The 22,500-nt window shown below is 43.6% G+C and overlaps 1 protein-coding gene across 2 annotated transcripts in view; it reads right to left on the reverse strand.

Annotated features, from left to right (window-relative positions):
• LSAMP (limbic system associated membrane protein) overlaps window positions 1-22,500 on the reverse strand; it is an 869,682-nt gene that overhangs the window by 326,221 nt on the left and 520,961 nt on the right. For both annotated transcript variants that reach the window (XM_077479703.1, XM_077479702.1), the window contains exon 3: window positions 6,607-6,732. In XM_077479703.1, the coding sequence (XP_077335829.1) occupies window positions 6,607-6,732 (126 nt within the window). The remainder of the gene's footprint in view (window positions 1-6,606; window positions 6,733-22,500) is intronic.

Genomic DNA, 22,500 nt, shown 5'->3' on the forward strand with positions numbered 1-22,500 from the left:
CTGAAATCGTAAAGTGGACCTACACCGACGTTAGCATCATGGTTTTGCTGTGAAGGTCAAATAAAACGTTGAGGATGGTCTGAAATGATCTCACTCTTCCTGGAGAAAAGGCTGCTCCATTCTACCTTCAGTGGTGCTCGCTTGAAGCAGAGGAATTGGGTCTAAATGCCTTGGCAAGTGTCTATATGGAAGTGGTCTCCAAACTGCAAAGCCCTTTGTTTGGCTTTATCCAGTCCAAATCACAATTTTGCCGTAAGACCCAGACTTCCAAAAGTCCGGGAACAAGCCCTCTTTCACAACGACAAGTTGGCATCCATTGTGAGCTCCTTTCAAGACATAGGGAGAAAGGACTTCCCCAATTCTAGTGCTGGGATGGAAATCCTATGGGGCTAAGATTAAGTTCCCGGGGTGTCCTGTAATCTACTCCAAGAAAAAAGAGTTTTTACAGATAGGTCTAAAAGGCTAAAAACCTGTGATGGGAAATATCAGCCCCTGTACACACGGTCGGAGATTTCCACAACCAAATCCATCGGATTTTGCCCGTCTGATTTTGTTCGTCGGATCTTGTCCGAAACTGTTGCATACACACGGTTGGACAAAGTAGGCGAAAAATCCGATCTTTCAGAACGTGATGACGTAATTTCGTTACGACGGGACTACGTTCAGGCTAGTAGCCAATAGCTTTGATGTAGGAATTTGATCTGAGCATGCGTGGCACTTGGTCCGATCAAAATTCTCTACACATGATCGGAGTATGTCCGATCGGCCCAGTTGGTCGGGAAATATTTCCAACATGTTGGAAAATTGGGTCCGACGGAGATTCGGACGGAATCAGTCCGATGCATACCACACACAGTCGGATTATTCGACGACACAGTCCGATAGGACACATTCCGACGGATTCTCCGACCGTGTGTACAAGGGCTTTAGTAAGCTCTGGTGCCAACCAAAAATATGTTGAAAAAGGTGAAGCTTCCCCTTTCAGTGACTATATGATCTCTGAGAAGCAAGGTGCTGACACATAGGAGATAATTCCATGTGAACAAACGATAAAAAAACAAACCAAATATACTTGAGAGCCCAAAGGTGAAAAAAATATATATTTATAAGAATTATTCATAAATATTGCACAGTCCAAAAATGTTTCCAATCACCACGCATATCATAGATGCTGTTGGCAAGCGCGCACTTTGTGGTGGAGCACTTATATGAGAAGTATCTGAATAACCTTTAAGACCAAGGTCCAATCACCGTGCTCCTGGTCTTACAGCGGGAGTCCGCCGGGACTCCGCGTTTTTTTTTTTTTTTTTAAAAGCCAGCAGCTACAAATACTGCAGCTGCTGACTTTTAAAATAGTGACACTTACCCGCCCAGCGTGCCCGCGATGTCGGCACCCGAAGCCGATCTCTAGATCGTATCTCGGGTCCTGCCGCCGCCATCTTGGGTATGGGAATCAGGAAATGGAGCCTTTCGGCTTAATTTCCCGGTTCCCTACTGCGCATGCGCGAGTCGCGCTGTGCAATAACGACGGTCCCCGCTGCCTCTGGGATCTGTGTGTTTTCCCAGCAGGCAGCGGGGCACTTGCGGAAAGGGGCGGGCACTTGCGGAAAGGGGCGTAATCTACGCCCCTTTCCGCAGAGAGCTATCCCGGAAGTGGGTGCAGTTACCTGGATTATCCAGGTAACTGCACCCCCCTCCCCCCTGAAAGGTGCCAATTGTGGCGCCGGAGGGGGGGAGGATTCCGATGAGCGGAAGGTCCACTTTAGGGTGGACCTCCGCTTTAAAGGTTCCTCAGATGCTCCTCATATAAGTGCTCCACCACAAAGTGTACAAAATGCACGCTTACCAACAGCATCTATGATATGCGCCTTTGGTGTCATAGGGTACCACCCCTTTTTGCACCTTGTTTTCACCTTAAGAAGGGTCTATTGGGAATATACCACCACCTGATTTCCTCAAACATCAATAACCGAGACTCGGGGAGAAATAATAATCCAGGATACCGTTTTATTAAAAATCAAAACAAGGATTAAAAATATAAATTTGCCATTCGCATTTCAAGGTGCTATAGTCGGCACCAACACAGCCAGCCGTTTTGATTGTCCTGCGCAGCACTCGGTCCGAGCCAAGGTGCTTTCCTAAACGGCCGAATTTCCAAACCAGAACAAAACCCGGAAATGACGTCACGTATGGTGGAGGTGCAGCCTCAATGCATGTTGCTTGTCGGCGACGAGGCTGATGCTGACAAGCGAAATGCATTGAGGCTGCACGTCCGCCATACGTGACGTTTCCGGGTTTTGTTCTGGTTTCAACGTTTTGGAACGCACGCCGGCTTGGGCCGAGTGGTGTGCAGGACTATCGACCTGGCCGGTTGTGTTGGTGCTGACTATAGAACCTTGAAATGTGAGTGGCAAATTTATATTTTTAATCCTTGTTTTGACTTTTAATAAAAACGGTATCACGCTATCCTGGATCATTATCTCTCCCTGGTTATTGATGTTTGAGGAGCTCAGCTGGTGGTGGATTGCCAATAGACCAGTGGTCATCAACCCTGTCCTCGGGGCCCACTAACAGGCCAGGTTTTATGTATTACCTTGGGGAGATGGAGACTAGAATACTGCAATCACTGAGCAGCAAATGATATCACCTGTGATGTATTTCAGTTTTCTTGCAAACCTGGCCTGTTAGTGGACCCTGAGGACAGGGCTGATGACCACTGCAATAGACAATTCTTAAGGTGGGACATTGTGAAAACAACGTCCAAAAAGGGTGGCATCCTATGACACCAAAGGCACATATCATAGATGCTGTTGGTGAGCGTGCATTTTGTACACTTTGTGGTGGAGCACTTATACTGTATGAGGTGTATCTGAGGCACCTTTAAGACTAGGAGCATGGCGATTGGACCTTTCTTCAGCAAGATTTAGGAAAATCTTTTAGACTGTGCAATATTTATTTATATTTCTTATAAATATTTTTATTTTTTTCTCCTTTGGACTCTCAAGTATATTTGGTTTGTTTTTTTATCCTTTGTTAACATGCAATTATCACATACAGTATGTGTTAGCGCCTTGCTTTTCATTGTTTTACAAAAAAAAAACTGTGATATTTCACTTCTAGATTAATCTAAAGTTAGTTTATCAGTTGTCAAACCGCGTTGCTGTTGTTGGGTATGGACACACATGGCGGTCTCTGATCCAACGCATGATGAGGCTTATGTCACGTACACGCGACCGGACTTTTTGACAGCAAAGGTCCGATGGAACGAGTCCGTCGGACAATTTGATCGTATGTGGGCTCCATCAGACCTTTGCCAAAAATCCAGGGGACTTTAGAAATAGAACATGTTTTAAATTTTTCCACCGAAACTCCGCCGTTCGTGTGTATGCTAGTCCGACGGACAAAAACCGACGCTAGGGCAGCTATTGGCTACTGGCTATAAACTTCCTTATTCTAGTCTGGTCGTACGTCATCACGTTAGAATCCGTCGGACTTTGGTGTGATCGTATGTAGCCAAGTCCGTTCATTTGGAAAGTCCGTCGGAACTCTGCCCAAAGTCCATCGGAAAGACCGTTGGACCTAGTCCCTCGAAAAGTCCGATCGTGTGTACGAGGCATTACTGCTATAGCTAAGAGAAAGCAGCCTGGGACTTGAAGTGCCAAAGAAGCACATTATTTCCAAGAAAAATATTCATTAACCATCCACATAGTTTGACATTTTAATGACTTCTGACTGGGTGACTAAGAGGACCTGTAACACACTTTAGCAGCTCATTTTTCACAAATGTTCCAACGGGCAGAATTTGGGAAATGTCATAAAACCTATAAGCACTGAGCCACAGGTTGATTTCATTACCATCTAAGCTCCCGATATTAAAGATTCTTCTCAACTCATTACAGCTGGAGATACTGATAAAAATGAACACAGGGGATGAATAATACCGGGGACCAGCTCATTCCCTTCAGACTCGCATTAAGCTCAGTTCAGTAATCTTCATCAACGTTTGTTAAAAATGTCTTTCAAAAAAGCGACAGAGGCATAAGAGTTTTAGAAAAGTCTGATGCAGCATAACTGAGAAAGGATACCTCCACCTCCTGATTTTTTTTTTTTCCATCTCAATGGGACAAAGGTTAACCTGGTTGTTTCTACAACACTGGACCTCTCAACCACAAGACCACCCAACCAGGATTCAGTTGGACAATGTCATGGCATTTGCTTACATCAATGGGGCAGAGTTAGAGAGAAGAAGGTCTAATTCTACCTTGGGTGGAACTCAATGGCCTGGTCCTGTCCATAGTGCACCTTTTTGAAGGAGAATGCCTATTTGGTGACTCCTCGGAAACTTACAACAAACAAGTCATGGGGGAAGCCAAGCAGAATAAAGGAAAACCCCCAACCTTTGGTTCCTGAGATGAAGAAGAGTTCTGTCAGACCTCTAGGTCCAAGTTCAAGCCTGGCTCACAACTCAGTTCTGTTAGACCTCTAGGTCCAAGTCCAAGCCTGGCTCACAATTCCACCATAAGACCTGGACTTCAAAAACTTCCAAGGCTGAGAACAAGCCCTCCTTAAAATGACAAGGTGGCATCCATTGTGAGCACATTTCAAGACATTGGGAGAAAGGACTTCCCCAATGCCAACCCTGGACTGTAAACCCTTTGAAAGACTACGATCCTGTAACGTACTCAAAGAAAAAGGGTTTTACAGATCATAAATTTTATTTATTTTTCCCTGCAACACTGGACCTTTCGACTATGAGGTCACCTGACCAGGATTCAGTCGGGCAACATCGTGGAAGTAGTTTACATCAACCATCAATGGGGCCCAAGATGTCAAAGAGAAGCAGATCTCATTCTACCTTGGGGTTTTTACAATGAAATACTATGTGAAAATTGTTTGGCACGTGTTTGAGGTTTTGTCCTATTGACTTCAATTGGTGTGCCTGGGAAGAGGAAGAATGTCTGTCTGCCGAACGCGGTGTGAAAAAATTGCTGCACCATAAAGCGCAGTGTGACAGCATTGTGAACAGACCTTAGTTGCTGCCATGTCCCCTTGTAGGAAGGCGGTCAGAAAGCGGTAAAGGTCAACCCATTTCGACTGCCTCCGAGGCATTTTGGTAAGTATAGAAAATTGTGGAACTCAACATTATAAGTATCACTGTAGGATGCAACAATGTTGCACCAAATCTCTGATAAGGCATGAGAGATTTGTTTTGAACAACCAAATAACCACAAAAAAAATTGTTCAATCTATTGGTCTGGTATTGGTTACCGTTCCTACAGTGTCTGAATGCGTGTTCGTTAATACACCGTTATTCTATGTAAGAAAAGCCATCACAATGCACTGGAAGAAACCTCACCCTCCTACACTTTTATACTGGTAAAAATTGATAAATAATAACCTCCCGTTATAGAGATACCTATATTAATAGGAGTTGCCCTAGTAGATATGATAAAGTTTGGGCAAAGTGGCTGGACAAATCATACACGGCATCTACCTCCGATGGGGGTCATTAATTATCAAAATTATAATATGGGTGTTTCTGTATATGTGGGATGTGTGGAGTAATTGATGATAGAAGGGATCATTATTTACTTTCTCCCCTCTCCCCCTTTCCATATATATATATATATATATATATATATATATATATATATATATATATATATATATATATATATATATATATATATATATATTTTTTTTTTTTTTTTTTCAATTTTGCATTTTTTTGTGAGGTTTTGCCCCCTCAACAACAATGGATCAACAACAGCAACAATAGACCCCCCACCATAGATCCCCCATCAGCTAGCATCATTAGATCATCCAGAAGCCAGCATCAGTAGACTCCTCCCTCAACAGTAGATCCCTCCCTCAACAGTAGAGCCCTCCAAACAACAATTGACCCCCCCCCCCCCAACGACATAAGACCACCAACAACAATAGATCTCCTTTCAGCTACAGTGGACCTTACCAGCAACAATAGGTCCATTCACAGCAACCAGAGACCCCCCCAGCAACAATAGATTACCCACCAGCAACAATCGATCTACTTAGCAAAAATAGATCCCCACAAGCAATATTAGACCTCCTCAGCAACAATAGACCCTCCAGTGCACCCCAGCACCCCTTGCCATTACAACCATTCAGTGCTGGAGGTTCAGAAACTGGACCCTCCCATGTTCCCGCTGACAAAAAAAGCTCTGCGCATGCCCATCTCTATGTGCAATGCCTTAGAAACAATTAAAGATTTACAGAGAAGGGATTATATACATATATATAAAAAAAATATATATATATATATATATATATATATATATATATATATATATATATATACACACACAATGATAGACATTCTCTAGTTCCATCATCCATCATTCCATTCCATCCATCAGCTCATTAATTACCAGAGACCACAGGACTGCGTTAGCTCACAGCCCTTATCTGAAACAGTCTATGCTGAAATTAACTGCTTCTTGAGGTGCTGCCACAGAAACACAAAAACGTGGCAGCACTTCCCGTATAACCAACATGAAGATGACCTTAGAGACAGGGGTCCGTCCCTAGCACAGTTCATAGGTACATATTAAAAATATTAAAACTGACCTGTGGGGTTGAGGTGCCTCCAGGTGATGATGGGGTCGGGGCGGCCATTGGCAATACACACCAGAGTCACGTTGCTGCCTTCGTTCACAGTGATGTCTGCGGAGATGTTGGAGATCTTTGGTGGAACTGTGAAAGGGAACACAAACATGGCAAACGAGAGTTAGCAATGCCAATGCTGACATAAACCATACAATTTACAGGATAATTCCAGATAAAGAATTAGGTATGCAGAAATATGAGATGTGTTTGTTTGACAAAGAATTTGTACGGTAATGTATGTACCTCTATTTGCCCCCCTTCTTTCCACAGTGCTACATAATTTCATAGCATAACAATGGCGAGTACAGATTTCATAGAACTGCAGACTTTGTGCCATTGCCCTGCCTCCTGCTGGCTTTTTTGACTACTAGTGGACACTTAAAGTGGTTGTAAACCCTTACAACACACTTTGACCTACAGGTAAGCCTAGATTAAGGCTTACCTGTAGGTCCAAGAAATATCTCCTAAACCTACACGGTTTAGGAGATATTTTCCGAAAGACAGGCGCCGCGATATGCCGCGCGTGCACGGGAGTGACGTCATCGCGGCTTCGCCGAATGACAGCGGCGGAGCAGCGAGACCCACGAGAAGATGGATGTGCCGGACTACAGGGGACAGCGGAGACATCGCTGGCTCCTGTGTCAGGTAAGTGACACATAATGGACTACTATACGATGCATAGTAGTCCATTATGCTTTACGTTTGCAGGGAATGAAAGAGGAAGTAAACTCATCCGGGTTTACTTCCTCTTTAATTAGTACTCAACCTGAGCCCTCTCCCATCTGTAGTTCCCTCTTAAGCCCCGTACACACGAGCGGACTTTTCGACATCCAAAGTCCGACGGACTGAGTCCGTCAGACTATTCGATCGTGTGTGGGCTGCAACGGACTTTAGAAATGAAGCATGCTTCAAATTTTCCCGACGGAACTCCGCCGGACCCGGTCCCCTTCGAAAAATCCGCTCGTGTGTATGCTACTCCGACGGACTAAAACCGACGCTAGGGCAGCTATTGGCTACTGGCTATGAACTTCCTTATTCGAATCCAGTCGTACGTCATCACGTTCGACTCCGTCGGAGTTTGGTGTGATGGTGTGTGTCCAAGTCCGTTCGGTCGAAAAGTCCGCCAGAACTCCGTCGGAACTCCGGCGGAACTCCTTTGGAGGTCTGTCGGACATAAGTCCTCTCGTGTGTACGGGGCATTAAAGTAACAATCCAGACCAGCCTTTCTCAAACCTTTCAACACAGGGGAACCATTGAAATTACTTTTCGGTCTCAGGGAACCTCTTCTATAATGACTATATCTACAAACCCATTGGAATCTATGCATCTGGGACCCTGCTTCAACTCTTCTGGGAAGGCTGTCCACAAGGTTTAGGAGAAGAGCAGAAGAGCATTTTTCAGGTCAGTCACTGATATGGACGAGAAGACCTGGCTTGCAGTCTGCGCTCTAATTCATCCCAAAGGTGTCAATCGAGTTGAGATTGGGACTCTGTGCAAGTTCCTCCACCCCAAACTCACTCATCCATGTTTTTTATGGACCTTGCTTTGTGCACTGGTGCACAGTCCTGTTGGAACGCGAAGGGGCCATCCCCAAACTGTTCCCACGAACTTGGGAGCATGAAATTGTCCAAAATGTCTTGGTATGCTGACGCCTTAAGAGTTCCCTTCACTGGAACTAAGGGGCCAAACCCAACCCCTGAACAACAACCCCACACCATAATCCCCCCTCCACCAAATGATTTGGACCAGTGCACAAAGCAAGGTCCATGAGCATGTTACCTGCCCGTGGCTTAGTCTGTATTTGACCGTGGTTGCTATTGTGACTTGCCTCCTGCTTTTTCCGGTTGCCGAGTACGGCCTGTATTTAATTCTCCACTTTATCAAAAAATGAAAAATAAAAATGTTTGGGTTTAGATAAACCTTTGCTCTTTTCCACTCAAAATCTGTATATAAATATAGTTCAAACATCTCTTTGACAGCTATAAAATCACGAAGGCTTCATTCAAACAAAATAAAAATAATGGTTTCAGATTTGCATTCCGTTGGAGCCACCATGCCTAAATTAAGTTTTATCTAATAGCTCTTTGGCAATCTGCCCCCGAATGACTTACGGTGCAAAAGTTAGAAGTGGTGTCATTCAATTTAGTTACGTTACGTGCCAATTCTGAAATACATACAGCCCTGTGTGAGTCTCTACCATGACACGGATCTTCAGGATCTACAAACACAGCAGGAGAAGCCGAGAAGGGAGGGCACCGTTCTGTTTACACTGCAGCAACTAAAGCAGAAAATGATTTTGTTTCATTTCTGACTACACACGGATCCAAAAGCTGAAGTAGCGAAATTGAGAGAGGCAAAATGAAAGGGGCGATTTTCATTGGAAGCCCAAGAGACAAGCCTGGGCCACGCGACTGAAAGAGAAGCCTTCTGGAAAAATAGGAAAAAAAAGAGAGAAATAAAAAAAAAAAGAACGAAAAAGGCGACTTATAGGAATAGAGCTGTGTCAATATAGACTTAGTTCTGTTGTATCTAAAACGGGTTCACAACCCCTTACAAAGAAGATGGTGTATTGTCAATAAATAGACATTTAAAATTTTTTGTGGAAGTCATATTGGATGTGATCATTATGCCACGTACACACGATCGGACTTTCCGGAGGACTGGAGTGTGCAGACATAATTTTATATGATTTATGCAAATTGGTCTCTTGCGCTTGGCCCTCTGGCTGAACTCACATGTATTGGAACTTCTGTACTCTGGTGACCTTATCTTTCCATACTCAGATTCTACAGCCTTTTGTTGATTCATTTGTGGCCAAGGGACCAAACCTCCCACGTTGTTGGCCAGGAACCAGACTCGTGACTTTGCTGACCGGGGACCAGAGCTCTCACTTTGTTGGCAGGGGGAACAGACCTCTCACTTTTTTGGCTGAGGACCAGAGCTCTCACTTCCTTTCTTGGCTGAGGACCAGAGGACTCATTTCCTTTGGGGAGCCTCTCCTCCTGAGAAGACAGTGCTAACTCATTTTCTGTTCTTGGTTGGCTTCTCTTTCACACATGTTCCCTTTCTCTCTCACTCTTTTAGCACATGTGAAACTCTTTTTTTGGAGGTTTAGTTGTGGTGTCTAGAATAACTATTGATAAAATGTCTATAACGTATTTTGTGGTTCCCAATGACGGGATAGTAAAACTCTGGAACATTCTCAGAAAGAAGTGTATTGTAACCCCTTTACTCTAGTAACCTCGCCATTCTATACTCTGATTCTCTGGCCTTTGAGGTACTCTTGCTTGGTTAAGGACCAGACCTCTCACTTTGTTGTCTAGGGACCATACCTCACACATTGTTGTCTAAAGAACAGATCTCTCCCGTCCCATGGGAAGCACCCAGAAGACAGATCTAACCATATTTTTGTGTTTGGCTGGCTTCTATCATCTCTTCAATATTTCCTCTTTCACTCACTCTCTTGCTGAGGCTCCGTTGTGGTGTCTATAATGGTTAAACACAGATGCATGAGGACTACTGGTAAACTTCTATATCTTGTGTGGTTTCAAGAACTTTAACAGAAAAAGGTGTATTATATCTCTTTTACGCTGATGGCCTCACCTTTCTAAAGTCAGATTCTCTGGTTATCTTCTAAATACAGTTTTTTTCCCCTGAGAAATCAATAAGATAATATTAAAAATAAACTCATATTCTCATGTCTTTTGAATATATGTTGTTGGCTAGGGACCAGACCTCTCATTTCCTCTGAGGAGCGACTTCCTCAGAACCCACTTTTTGCGTTCTTGTCTGGCTTCTATCATCTCTCACACATGTTTTCTCTCTCCGTCTCTTAGCACACTTCAAACTATCTTGTTGAGGCTCCTTTAACTCAACACTCTTGCATTGGGACTACTGGTAAACTGTCTATATCTTATGGTTCCTGAAATGAGGGAATAGGGAAACTCTGGAACATCTACGGAGAAAATATATTGTATTCAGATTCTCATGTCTTTTGTTTACACGTTGTTGATTGGGGACCAGAACGCTCACTTTGTTGGCTTGGGACCAGAACGCTCACTTTGTTGGCTTGGGACCAGAACGCTCACTTTGTTGGCTTGGGACCAGAACGCTCACTTTGTTGGCTGGGGACCAGACTTCTCATTTGCCACCGGGGCTCCATTTCCTCGGATGATGAATCTAACCTGCTTTTCTTGTTCTTGGCTGGCTTACATCATTTCTCTCTTGTCCTCCCTCTCTGTCTCTCTTAGTGCACTTCAAACTCTCTTTCTGGGGCTCTTTTGTGATATCTAGAATAAGTTACGGCTCTCACATGAAGACTACTGGTGAACTGTTGTAAATGTTATCTTCCCAAAATGATGGGATATGGAAACACAGGAACATCCAAAGAAAAAGCTTGTTGTAACTCTTAGCCCTTGTACACACGGTCGGAGTTTCCGACAACCAAATCTGTCGGAGTAATTCCGACTGATTAATTCTGGAAGAGGTACGGAAGTCATGTTGCATACACACGGTCGGACTAAGTTGTCAGAAAATCCGATTGTACATAACGTGATGACGTTATTTCGTTACGACGGAACTATGTTCAGGCTAGTAGCCAATAGCTTTGGTCTAGGAATTTGATCTGAGCATGCGTGGCACTTTGTCCATCGGAGTAGGCTACACATGATTGGAGTATGTCCGATCGGAGAATTTTGTCGGAAAATTTTACCGGCAAGTTGGAAAACTTGGTCCATCGGATATTCCAATGGAAACAGTCCGATGCAGACCACACACAGTTGGAATATCCGTCAAAATGGTCCGATAGGACACATTCCGTCGGAATCTCCGACCGTGTGTACAAGGGCTTAGACCTCACCTTTCCATACTCAGATTGTTTGGCCTTTTACTCTCTGTTGGTTGGGGAACAGAGCTCTCAGTTTGTTGGCCAGGGAACAGAACTCTTAATTTGTTGGTTAGGGACCAGACTTCTCATTTGCCATAGGGGCTCCTTTTCCTCAGAAGATGGATCTAACCTGCTTTTCGTGTTCTTGGCTGGCTTTCATCATTTCTCTCTTGTCCTCTCTCTCTCTCTTAGTACACTTCAAACTCTCTTTTGGGGCTCTTTTGTGGTGTCTAAAAAAAACAAAGTCAGGCTTTCACATGGGGACTACTGATTATATTTTATCTTGTGGTTCCCAAAAGGATGGGATAGGGAAACTCAGGAACATCCAGAGTAAAAAAGTGTAATGTAACTCCTGTTCTCTGATGACCTCACCTTTCCATACTCAGATTATCTGGCCTTTTGAGTATTCTTTGTTGAATGCCAGACCTCTCACTGTGTTGACTAAAGACCCGGCCTCTCACTTCCCCTGGGGAGCTCTTTCTTCTCAGAAGACAGACTTAACTTGCTTTTTGTGTTCTTGGCTGGCTTCTATCGTTTCTCACACATGCCTTCTTTCTCTTACTCTCTTGGTGCACTTTAAACTCTCTCGCTGAGGCACTTTTTGTGTTGTCTAATATAACTTGAGGCTTTTCCATGGGGACTACTGGTAAACTGATTATATCTTATTTTGTGCTTCCAGAAATGAGGGCATAGGGGAACTCAGGAGAAACCCATTTAAGGTCATATCGGACATGGTTTGAACCCTCTGGGGGGATGTGAAGAAACAGCCCTTTGGGTGTACTTCATTAGAGGGGTACCTCTGGATCTGTACAATAGTCCTTGGACAGTGTGGACAGCGTGAGCAGCTGCTGTCTGGTGCTTATATGTCAATATTGTAATTTTTTTAATTGGTGAAGAATGAACGTGGTATTAAATTTTTTGCAATATATTTCCTGCAATAGTATTTTATATATTAAATTGTCATTTGTCAAAGGGCTTGGTCCTTTTTTGGTGTGTTCTGGTTATGAGGACTACAACCGTGAAATTGTGGTGAGTCAGTGGACTTCTGATTTGAAAAAAATGGGAATTATTTTGATTGCTCTATTTTTTGAGTCCCCTGCTATTTTATTTTTATTGAGTGTTGTAAACTCCTATACTCTAGTGACTTCACCTTCCTAGGGAAGCTCAGGAACATCCACCGAAAAAAAAAATTAAAATAAAAGAGGGAGAGCCCTGATGGTGTAGTATTGGATTACAATAAAAACAGAACTCTACTACTAATAAAAACATAAATAATCATATAGTTGTATAACATCTGACAAGGTTGTGAGTGACCATAAGAGAATGGTATACCAGGGGCGTACATACAGGGGATCGCCGATCCCTCCATGTAGCCACTAAATGCCGGTTTCTCCTCTCCCTCCCAAAGACATTCAGTGGCTGCAGGAGGGAAATGGAAGGCATTGGTTCTTCTACACGCCGCTTCTGCTGCCTCTCTATCCTTGTCCTGCTACCCCAGGCCCCTGTGTGCTTCCCTGCCCCCCTCGCCTCACTGCTATGGGGGATCTGTCAGGATGGAGAAAGGGGAAGGGGGTCGGTAAATATTTAATTTACTGGCCCCTTCCTTGTCTTAATGAATAGAGTCAGTGATCGGTACTCTGTGTTTTTTTTTAATTTTTTATTATTATTAATTTATAGCTGAGGCATAGTAAACAGTTTAATGCAATGGATAGGTGGTAAAAACAGGCGGTTCATCTGAGTTTTTACCACCCCCTGGCTGCCTGACTGCCTACTGGCAAGTTAATGTGGCCAGTGGACTTCTTTGTGTATTTTGCCAAGTTCTATTTGTGGCGGGGTTGGTAGGTGGTGTCACTTGGGCACCATGCCCCCACTCATTGAAGTCAATTGGATTGTGCCACATCACAACTGCATTTTAGACATAGTTTTTTTCAATAAGATGGTTGTTTTCTGAAATTTCATTGGGAGAATTTTGTGCGCAAACTGTGCTCAAGTGCTGTGGTCATCAACCCTGTCCTCAGGGTCCACTAACAGGCCAGGTTTGCAAGATATCTGAAATACATCATAGGTGATATCATTTGCTGCTCAGTGATTGAAGTATTCTAGTCTGCATCTTCCCAAGGTAATACATAAAACCTGGCCTGTTAGTGGGCCCTGAGGACAGGGTTGATGACCACTGCTCAAGTGCATCGGACAATGTAGTGTAATGCAGGTGTCACCAATTACTGCGAGTAACAGAGGAGATTAGATTTCACAGAGAGCTGAATGACCCAGAAGAGGTGCACCCCTCACTCCATACAAGACCCAGAGGAGGGACGCCCCAACCTTCCTACTAGACCCGTCTACATTGAATTTAGCACAGCCTGCCAACAAAACAAACAAGATTTCCATGCAAGTAAATAAACCATTACTCTATTCCTTTAACAATTGCCATTAGTGGTTTTATCCATTTTTCATGTTAAAATATAATCCCACTTTTTTCATTCTTTAAATTGTACCCAGGGACAAGGGGAACAGGTGTTTCATAGCTGAATAGTAAAACACGTTGACACCTTCAAGATAGGAATTCTGAGGGTTCTTTCAGAAAAAAAAAGAAAAAACTAATTAAGAGAAAAAGAGATTTCTGTCCAGACATAAGAAATGGCAATTATCTACCACTGCTACGAGTCTCAGAAGTCGGTGGACACTAGATAAATTGTTGATAGTCAATAGAAAGGATGGCACCCTCTACTGAATCCTAATGTGAATGTGGACTGCAGAGTGAAGGCTTTCAGAGACATGGAAGAACGGGAGAAGATGTATCGACAGCTTTTCTACGTACATCGTTATTTTAATTAATGCCGCTTCAACTTTGTGGGACTTGCTCGAGGGTCATTTGTGACATTTGGGCAATGTGCGGGTTAAAGGTTAATGGTATGCGGGTTAAAGTTTTTTTTACCCCGGAATAAGGAGAGCTTGATGTCACTGACTGTCTAAAGCCCAACTCCATGCTCCATGCTCGAACTCGGCCCTTCTCAACCTTTTAACCTCAGAGGAACCCTTGAAATCATTTTCACGTCTCAGGGAACCCCTGGTAAGATTAGTCTTTCGGGAGTCATTGGGAAAATGCCCCATGCATTGGTGGTGATAAGTGGAAAGAATGCCCCTCTTACAGACACTTCTGTAGTCATACTGCTGGCTCTGCCAAGGTGCCTGGACTTGGAACCCTACATGCACCATCAGATGGGTGGTCAGTTAGCCACATTTCAAGGAACCTCTAGCCAAACCTGGAGGAACCCTGGTTGAGAATAACTACTCTAACTTCTCAATGGGTCCTTCCCAGTGGTATTATATTTTTTATTCTGGCCAGTCACATGACATACTTAACCCTTCCTGGCAGTGGATAGTCCTGGATGAGCAGTGCTGGTATGATGACCACAGGGCGCCTTACGCGAGAGGAGTAGCCATTACACCCTGCACCCAGTATTTTCTCAATCTACCTGGTTGTGTGACACTGTGTGTCATTCAAACTGGAAGACTGTGGACATCTTGCGGTTGAAAAGAGGTGCTGCAGGGATAGCTTTAGATTAAAGCTGAACATTGCAGCCTAAGCGGCTCTTCTTTATGTAGCACTACCTCCCCAAGGAGCTGCTGGTTATTTTTGGGCTTACCGTCACCTTCTGTTCTCCTTGTGGCACGTCTAGGGGATGTCCCGTGGTAGATGGCCCAGTTACTTGACACTGACAATAGATCCACTTGAATGGATTTTATTTGCAAAACTCAAACAATTGAACAGTCTTTCAACTTGGGATCAGAGGGTTCGAAAGGAGCTTCAGGTACTCTTATGTCAAAGTCCAAAAAAAACGTTAAAGAACATGCTTACTTTGACTGCATCCAGAGAATAGCCATTCACAGCTAGATGAACACCCAGGTTGGACTGTCCCTCTCTCACAAGGCCTTGCTCCCAACAAGGTGCTTACTCAGGAACAAAGTCTTTGTCACGGACATTGTTGCAGAACACGTAGGGAAACTAAACTGTAGAACACTTGTAGGATACCTGGATCTTTCAGCCAGCTTGGCGATATCTACAAGACCAGATTCTCTCGGTTACTTCAGCCCTTCCAGGCTCTTGTTAAGAAAACCAACCCGTACGTGGTGTTCTTCTAAAGAGTCCTCCCCTGGAATGCTTGAAGTACACTGGGTCTCTCCCGAACCGGAGACGGCACCCAACCACCTCAGAATCCACCCTCAGTTTCCTTGCCTCGGGCTAGCCAGCCCCGAGACATTAAAGTTGGGTGGATCCGCACCCCAGGCCATAGCCTTCCTGGGGGCTGGTCAGGAGGACCAGGACCATGTAGTCAGCAATTTATACTGGACCGGAACCCCGAACCACGTGATGCCCGCATCTTAAATACACTCTTTCAGAGGGCACAGCGATAGGACCACTCCCACTGACCTGGCTCCGAAAGAGAGTAACTTAAGTACCTAACCAGACCATAGTTCCATGCCTGCCACAAGAGACAGTGCCCCCTGTGGCCAGGCTGAACATCTCACAGTCCAGTCAGACTGATGCTGAGGTCTAATTTAGACAAATAAACCCAAGCCAAACTGCAGTTTAGGTAAAGTTTAACTTTGAAAAATGCACAGACGCATAAAAAAACGCATAAAAACGCATACACGTGCTCTTCAGGAGATGCCGCTACATTTAGAAGGAAGGGGGGCATCTAAAGACACAAAAATTAACCAACATTTGAGCCTTGAAGGTTGTCAACCCAAAATTTAATATTTTCTTTCACTCTCAGGTGTAACAGTATGTCCCTATGGGGACACAAATGCCATGGAAACCTGACAGGGGTTCTAATCCCTCTTCACTACCTTAAAAAAATGCCTTTAGTTATATTTCCATTGATGCGGCCAGCTTGGAGTTAGGCTTTACAGTGGTTGTAAACCCTTACATATACAGTACTCAGTGAAGTGACTGGCCTCAGGTAATACACAAAGATGAAACGCATCCACCTACGTAAGTTGTACCAGGTTATCTGCAGTCCTTTCTTCTCCACAGCTCTTCAAAGGGCAGAACTTATTCAGCATGTCTGAGCTTCTAGAAAGCAGGGGGCGGGAACTGAAGTTACAATCTGCAGATCTCAAAATAAGCTGATTGAAGGGAAGGGACACACACCCCTTCACACAGCACACAATAACAGAGCTGAGGCTGTCAAGCACAGGCTGTGTGCTGGAGCTCCCTCCCCTGTCACCTTTTTTCTCCTGTGTTAAAGCCTATTATAGCCAGAGGCTCTAAAAGGCTTTAAAATAGGGTGGGCTCGGGTCACAGAGAATGCGTTCCAAACCCACCCAGGTTTGTTACAACAGTGAATGAATATGCACTGTTGAAACACTGATCCTCAATCCAGCCAATCAGAAGCAGGTGGGAGGCCTGTTTTCTGAATGCCTAAAAAGAGAAGACTCCCAATTGGGCGCCGAAGGGGACTTAGGAAACGGAAGCCGCCGCCATTGCCGTGACGACCTGTGGCGAGCAGGTGAACAGAAGGCAGGGGAAACCACAGGTAATGAGGTAAGTGCTACCAACCAACTGGGGGGGGAGGGGGTGTGGCATACTATTTGTTGCCCCTCGAAAAAAAATTCCACCAGCCGCCACTGTGTCTGAGGTTTACAAAGACTTTAATGGTGGGAAATGATTTGCCTAGATTACTTAAAGCAGCACACAGGTAGAGAGCTTATGATTGGCCTCGCCCGGCGGGGTATCTCTAGTCCAATAAATACAGTATAAAGAAAGGGGCGATGTTGACCTTTGAAATGAAATCAGTTCTCCTTTACTCTTTCCCACGAGTAAACCACGGCAAACGGCTGTACAAAGGCCAGGGTTATATAAAGCTCCGTGCGGTGACGCCCCCGGCTCCCTCCGCAATAAAAGGATGTTCGCTAATGTTTGCTCTCCCTGTCGGCCTGCCGTTCTCGGGATTTAGGTAATATAAACAGAAAAAAAAATACTTGTTTTATATAATACTGGGGATATAGAGCCGCTCAGACCACCAGAACTCAGAGACCCCCCCGCTGCCTTCTTTTCTTCTCGCCTCATAAGAAGACGTGAAGTACATCAGAGCTCTTTAGCCGCAGAACGAAATGTTCAGAAGAGATGGAGCACCCATTACCAGGAAAGATGGGCTTAAAGTGGACCTTCAAGTAGATTTATCTTCATAAATAAACTCCTGGCATGTCACAATAAACCACAACATTGTCCAAAAAAAATAAAAAAATCGATCTTTTTATCCCCAAAAGACATCTTTAAAATAGTATTAAACCAATCAGCATTTTTTTTAGCTTAGAACATTGAGCACAATAAAATAAACATTCCCCATTTGGTAAAATTCTTACTCCATTACTTGCAGTTTACAACTTTCAATGCTGCTTGGCTCATGCTCTCTAGAGACAGTGGACAATGCAGTCTCCAGCCAGCCTGGAGGAGGAGGAGGAGGAGGATGCTGGGGCTGTGTGTTTCTACTGATGCACACAGTGTAATTAGACACAACTCAAGTCTCTGCATGAAAGGGTGGCTCCATAGGATGCTGCAAGGCAAAAAGAGCCGCCTGGAAAACAGGAAACATGGCACAACGGTCATGGCACTTTAAGATTCCTTTCACACCGAGGGCGTTTTGCAGGCGCTATAGAGTTAGAAATAGCGCCTGCAATCCACCCTCAAACTGCTGCTCCATTCATTCCAGTGTAAAAGCCCGGGCCGGACAATGTACTAAGTTAATGTAAGCAAAATAGACTGCAAAAGGCCGGAGCGAGGACCTCACATTTTAATTTCATGCCCTGTAATGCCCCACTGCGCCCGCAAATGAAGAAAGGGACGCTCTTCGTCCCCTAAGGAGTTCTAATCATACACCGACACCAACGTAATTATAAAGTTCACCATGTACACCGCTGTAGGCTAAACGTCTTAAAATATTCTGAATAATTCAAAGTATTAACATTGTTTTAAGCCTTTATTTCATCGAAATAATGTTCAGGGTGCTTTTACTTTTTTTTTTTTTAAGACATATATTCGATTTTTCTTTTCTTTACGCCGCACCAAGTTAAAAGAACTGATTATAAGGCGTGTTATAAGCGTTTAGTAGCAGAGAGGTCAGGTAGAGGGCCATAACTCAGTTGTGTGCAGATGACATCCTTTGCTCAGCAATGTTGAGTTAAAGGTTACAAAATAATGGAATAAGAAGCTGGGTCATATCTACACGAATGTGGACCAGAGAAGGTGATAAATGACCCCCCCACACACCTTTATGCGTATCAAGATTCTCAAGAGAATAGAACAGAGATGTTCAATGGAGAATAGCAGCAAACACACAAGATGCAGTAATGGCTACAATATGGAAGGTGTGAATCCAATTCCTGTGTGCGCTTTTTGTTTTTAAGATGTGTTGAGTTATATTTTGAGATTTAATGGGGGTAGGTACTGGCAGAAGAGCTTGCAATCAAACAAGTGATCTTTACTAGCAACTCAGGACAATGATCAGATGTAGAATGAAGGCAGCTAAAGAAAGAGGACAGTTCTTGGGATATTGCATTAGAAGCAACCAAACTACTTTCCAGGACTACGGTAATCAGTAATGGTAGCCTAAATAACTGGTAAGTCTGTCCACCACATGGGCACCTCCAAGCTACTTCAAGTAGAACTTCAACCAAAACTTCTCATTTAGTTTTTGATAGAATGGGGGAGGGGTTAGAACTTTGTTGCAGGTGGTTATTGCTCTTTTTGTTTAGTCGACCAGGAGAGGTCCAAAGTGGACCACCCAAAGGCCCTAGTACAAAACATGCTTGCTACTCTTTTGTTGAAGCCCCAAGAGCTCTTTTGCTCCTTCCACAAGATTTTTTTTAGCAAGTCTTCAAGGCAGATCAGGGATATATATTCCTGCAAAGACCTGGAATCACTGATTTTATCACTGTCCAACATGCTGGACACATCCAAACCACTTCAAGTAGAACTTCAGCCAAACCTTTTCTTCTCTAATTTTGGATTGAGTAGGGAGGGGTTACAAGTTAATTTCAGATTTGTATTGCTGTTCTATATATATGGTCCACCAGGAGAGGTTCAAAGTGGACCACGTTAAATCTTCGGACCCGGTACCACACGTGCTTGTAGATTAAATACCTGCTAAGTCTGTCCACCACATGGGCACCTCCAAGCTACTTCAAGTAGAACTTCAGCCAAAACTTATTATCGAGTTTTGGATAGAATGGGGGAGGGGTTAGAACTTTGTTTCAGGTGGTTATTGCTCTTTTTGTTTAGTCGACCAGGAGAGGTCCAAAGTGGACCACCCAAAGGCCCTAGTACAAAACATGCTTGTTACTCTTTTGTTGAAGCCCCAAGAGCTCTTTTGCTCCTTCAACAAGATTTTTTTTAGCAAGTCTTCAAGGCAGATCAGGGATATTCCTGCAAAGACCTGGAATCACTGATTTTATCACTGTCCAACATGCTGGACACATCCAAACCACTTCAAGCAGAACTTCAGCCAAAACTTTTCTTCTCTAATTTTGGATCGAGTGGGGAGGGGGTTACAAACTAATTTCAGATTTGTATTGCTGTTCTATATATATGGTCCACCAGGAGAGGTTCAAAGTGGACCACGTGAAATCTACGGACCTGGTACCACACGTGCTTTTAGATTAAATACCTGCTAAGTCTGTCCACCATATGGACACAGCCAAACCACTTCAGCCAAAACGTTTTATCTAGTTTTGGATAAAATGGGGAGGGGTTGGAACCTTCTGTCACGTATTTAATGCTGTCTATGTTCAGTCAACTGGAAGAGGTCCAAAGTGGACCACACAAAATATAAGGAACTGGTACAAAACATACTTGTTACTCTGTAATGCAGCCACAAGAGCTCTTCTGTTCCTTCCACAAGATTCTTTAAAAAGTCTACAAGGCAGATCAGGGATCTCAGGGGATCTGTAAAGACTTGGAGTCACAGATCTTATCACTGTCCAGCATGCTGGGCACATCTGAGCAACTTCAAGTAGAACTCCAAAACGTTCTTTTATAATCTTGGATGGCGTGGAGTAAGAACATAACGTTGGGTAGTTATTGCTGTTACCAGGAGAGGTTCAAAGAGGACCACCTGAAATACAAGGACCTGGCACCACATATGATGCAGCCAGAAGAGCTCCTCTGCTGCTTCAACTAGATTCTTCAGAAACTCTGCAAAGCAGATGAGGGATATTCCTGTAAGGACTTGGAATCACAGATCCTATAATGCCATTGTTTCACTGAGCTAAATATTTGCCTGGCACTAGAGAACACAGGCTATAACTCAGAGGAGGCAAGGAAAACAGGCACTGGCTACCATATGGTGCAATCAGTCTAGTTTAGTTAAACAATTTCTACAGTCATATGAAGCTTTGGGCCTATATGAAGAAAATTACAGCTGAACTAAAAGGAAAATATTAAAGTAGCTTGATTTTAATTAATAAAGCAGTAGATGTTGTGACCCCTTGGTATGAAGGTAACTTCATGACAGCAGGTATTATGGAATATGTATAGCGTTTAGCTCTGGGAGAACACTTATCAAGACATAGACTGGGGGAGGGAACCACACACTTGTTTAAGGCTCGCCATTTCCTAAATGTCCTGCAGGACAATTTCATGGTTCTGATGGTAGACGCACCAACTAGAAATAAAATGTTACTGGATCTACTGAATACCAACAATACAATTTAGACAATTTAGGAAACAGCAATCACAGGTCAATTGGCTTCAGTATAGATCACACAAATAGGAAACATAAGGGGAATAAAAAGACATTGAATTTCAAAAGAGCCAACTTTCCTAAACTACAAACCTTGCTAGAAGGCATAAACTGGGATAAAATCTTAGGAATAAAAAACACGGAGGAGAGATGGGTTTGCTTTTAGAGCATATTAAATAAGGGCATTAGCCAATGCATCCCATTGGGTAAAACATTTAAAAAAGTAAACAAAAGTCCTGGATGGCTTAACTCCAATGTAAAAATGCATTTAAAAGCAAAGGAGAAGGCTTTCAAAAAATACAAGGTTAAGGGATCATCATCAGCATTCAGACTTTATAAAGAATGCAACAAGAAATAGAAGGGTTTAATTAGGGTGTCTAAGTTAGAACACGAAATACACATAGCAGAGGAAAGCAAAACAAATCCCAAGACATTCTTTAAGTATGTAAACAGTAAAAAAAGGAGGACTGACCATATTGGCCCCATAAAGAATGAGGAAGGACATCTGGTTACAAAGTATGGGGAGATGGCGAAGGTATTGAATTTATTCTTCTCCTCAGTCTTCACAAGGGAATCGGGGGGCTTCAATAACCAAAACTGCAGTGTTTATCCTCATGACACATCACAGGAAGCACCTCCATGGCTAACAGAGGACAGAATTAAAATTGGACTTTGGAAACTTAACATTAATAAATCACCGGGACCAGATGGATTGCACCCAAGGGTACTTAGGGAACTCAGTCAAGTAATTGCCAGACCATTGTTCCTAATTTTTACTGACAGTCTACTGACTGGAATGATACCAGCTGATTGGAGAAAAGCCAATGTAGCACCAATATTTAAAAAGGGCCCAAAATACATCCCTGGGAATTACAGACCAGTTAGCCTAACATCGGCAGTATGTAAACTCTTGGAGGGGATGATAAGGAACTATAAACGCGATTTTAGTAATGAGAACGGTATCATTAGCAGTAATCAACATGGATTCATGAAGAGTCATTCTTGCCAAACCAATCTACTAACCTTCTATGAGGAGGTGAGTTGCCATCTAGATAAAGGAAGGCCCGTAGACGTGGTGTATCTGGATTTTGCAAAAGCAGTTGACAAAGTTCCCCATAAACGTTCACTGTACAAAATAAGGTCCATTGGCATGGACCATAGGGTGAGTACATGGATTGAAAACTGGCTACAAGGGCGAGTTCAGAGGGTGGAGATAAATGGGGAGTA

Source organism: Lithobates pipiens, unplaced genomic scaffold (assembly GCF_037356315.1).
Source record: "Lithobates pipiens isolate NorthernLeopardFrog02 unplaced genomic scaffold, aLitPip1_a1.2 Scaffold_16, whole genome shotgun sequence".
NCBI lineage: Eukaryota > Metazoa > Chordata > Amphibia > Anura > Ranidae > Lithobates > Lithobates pipiens.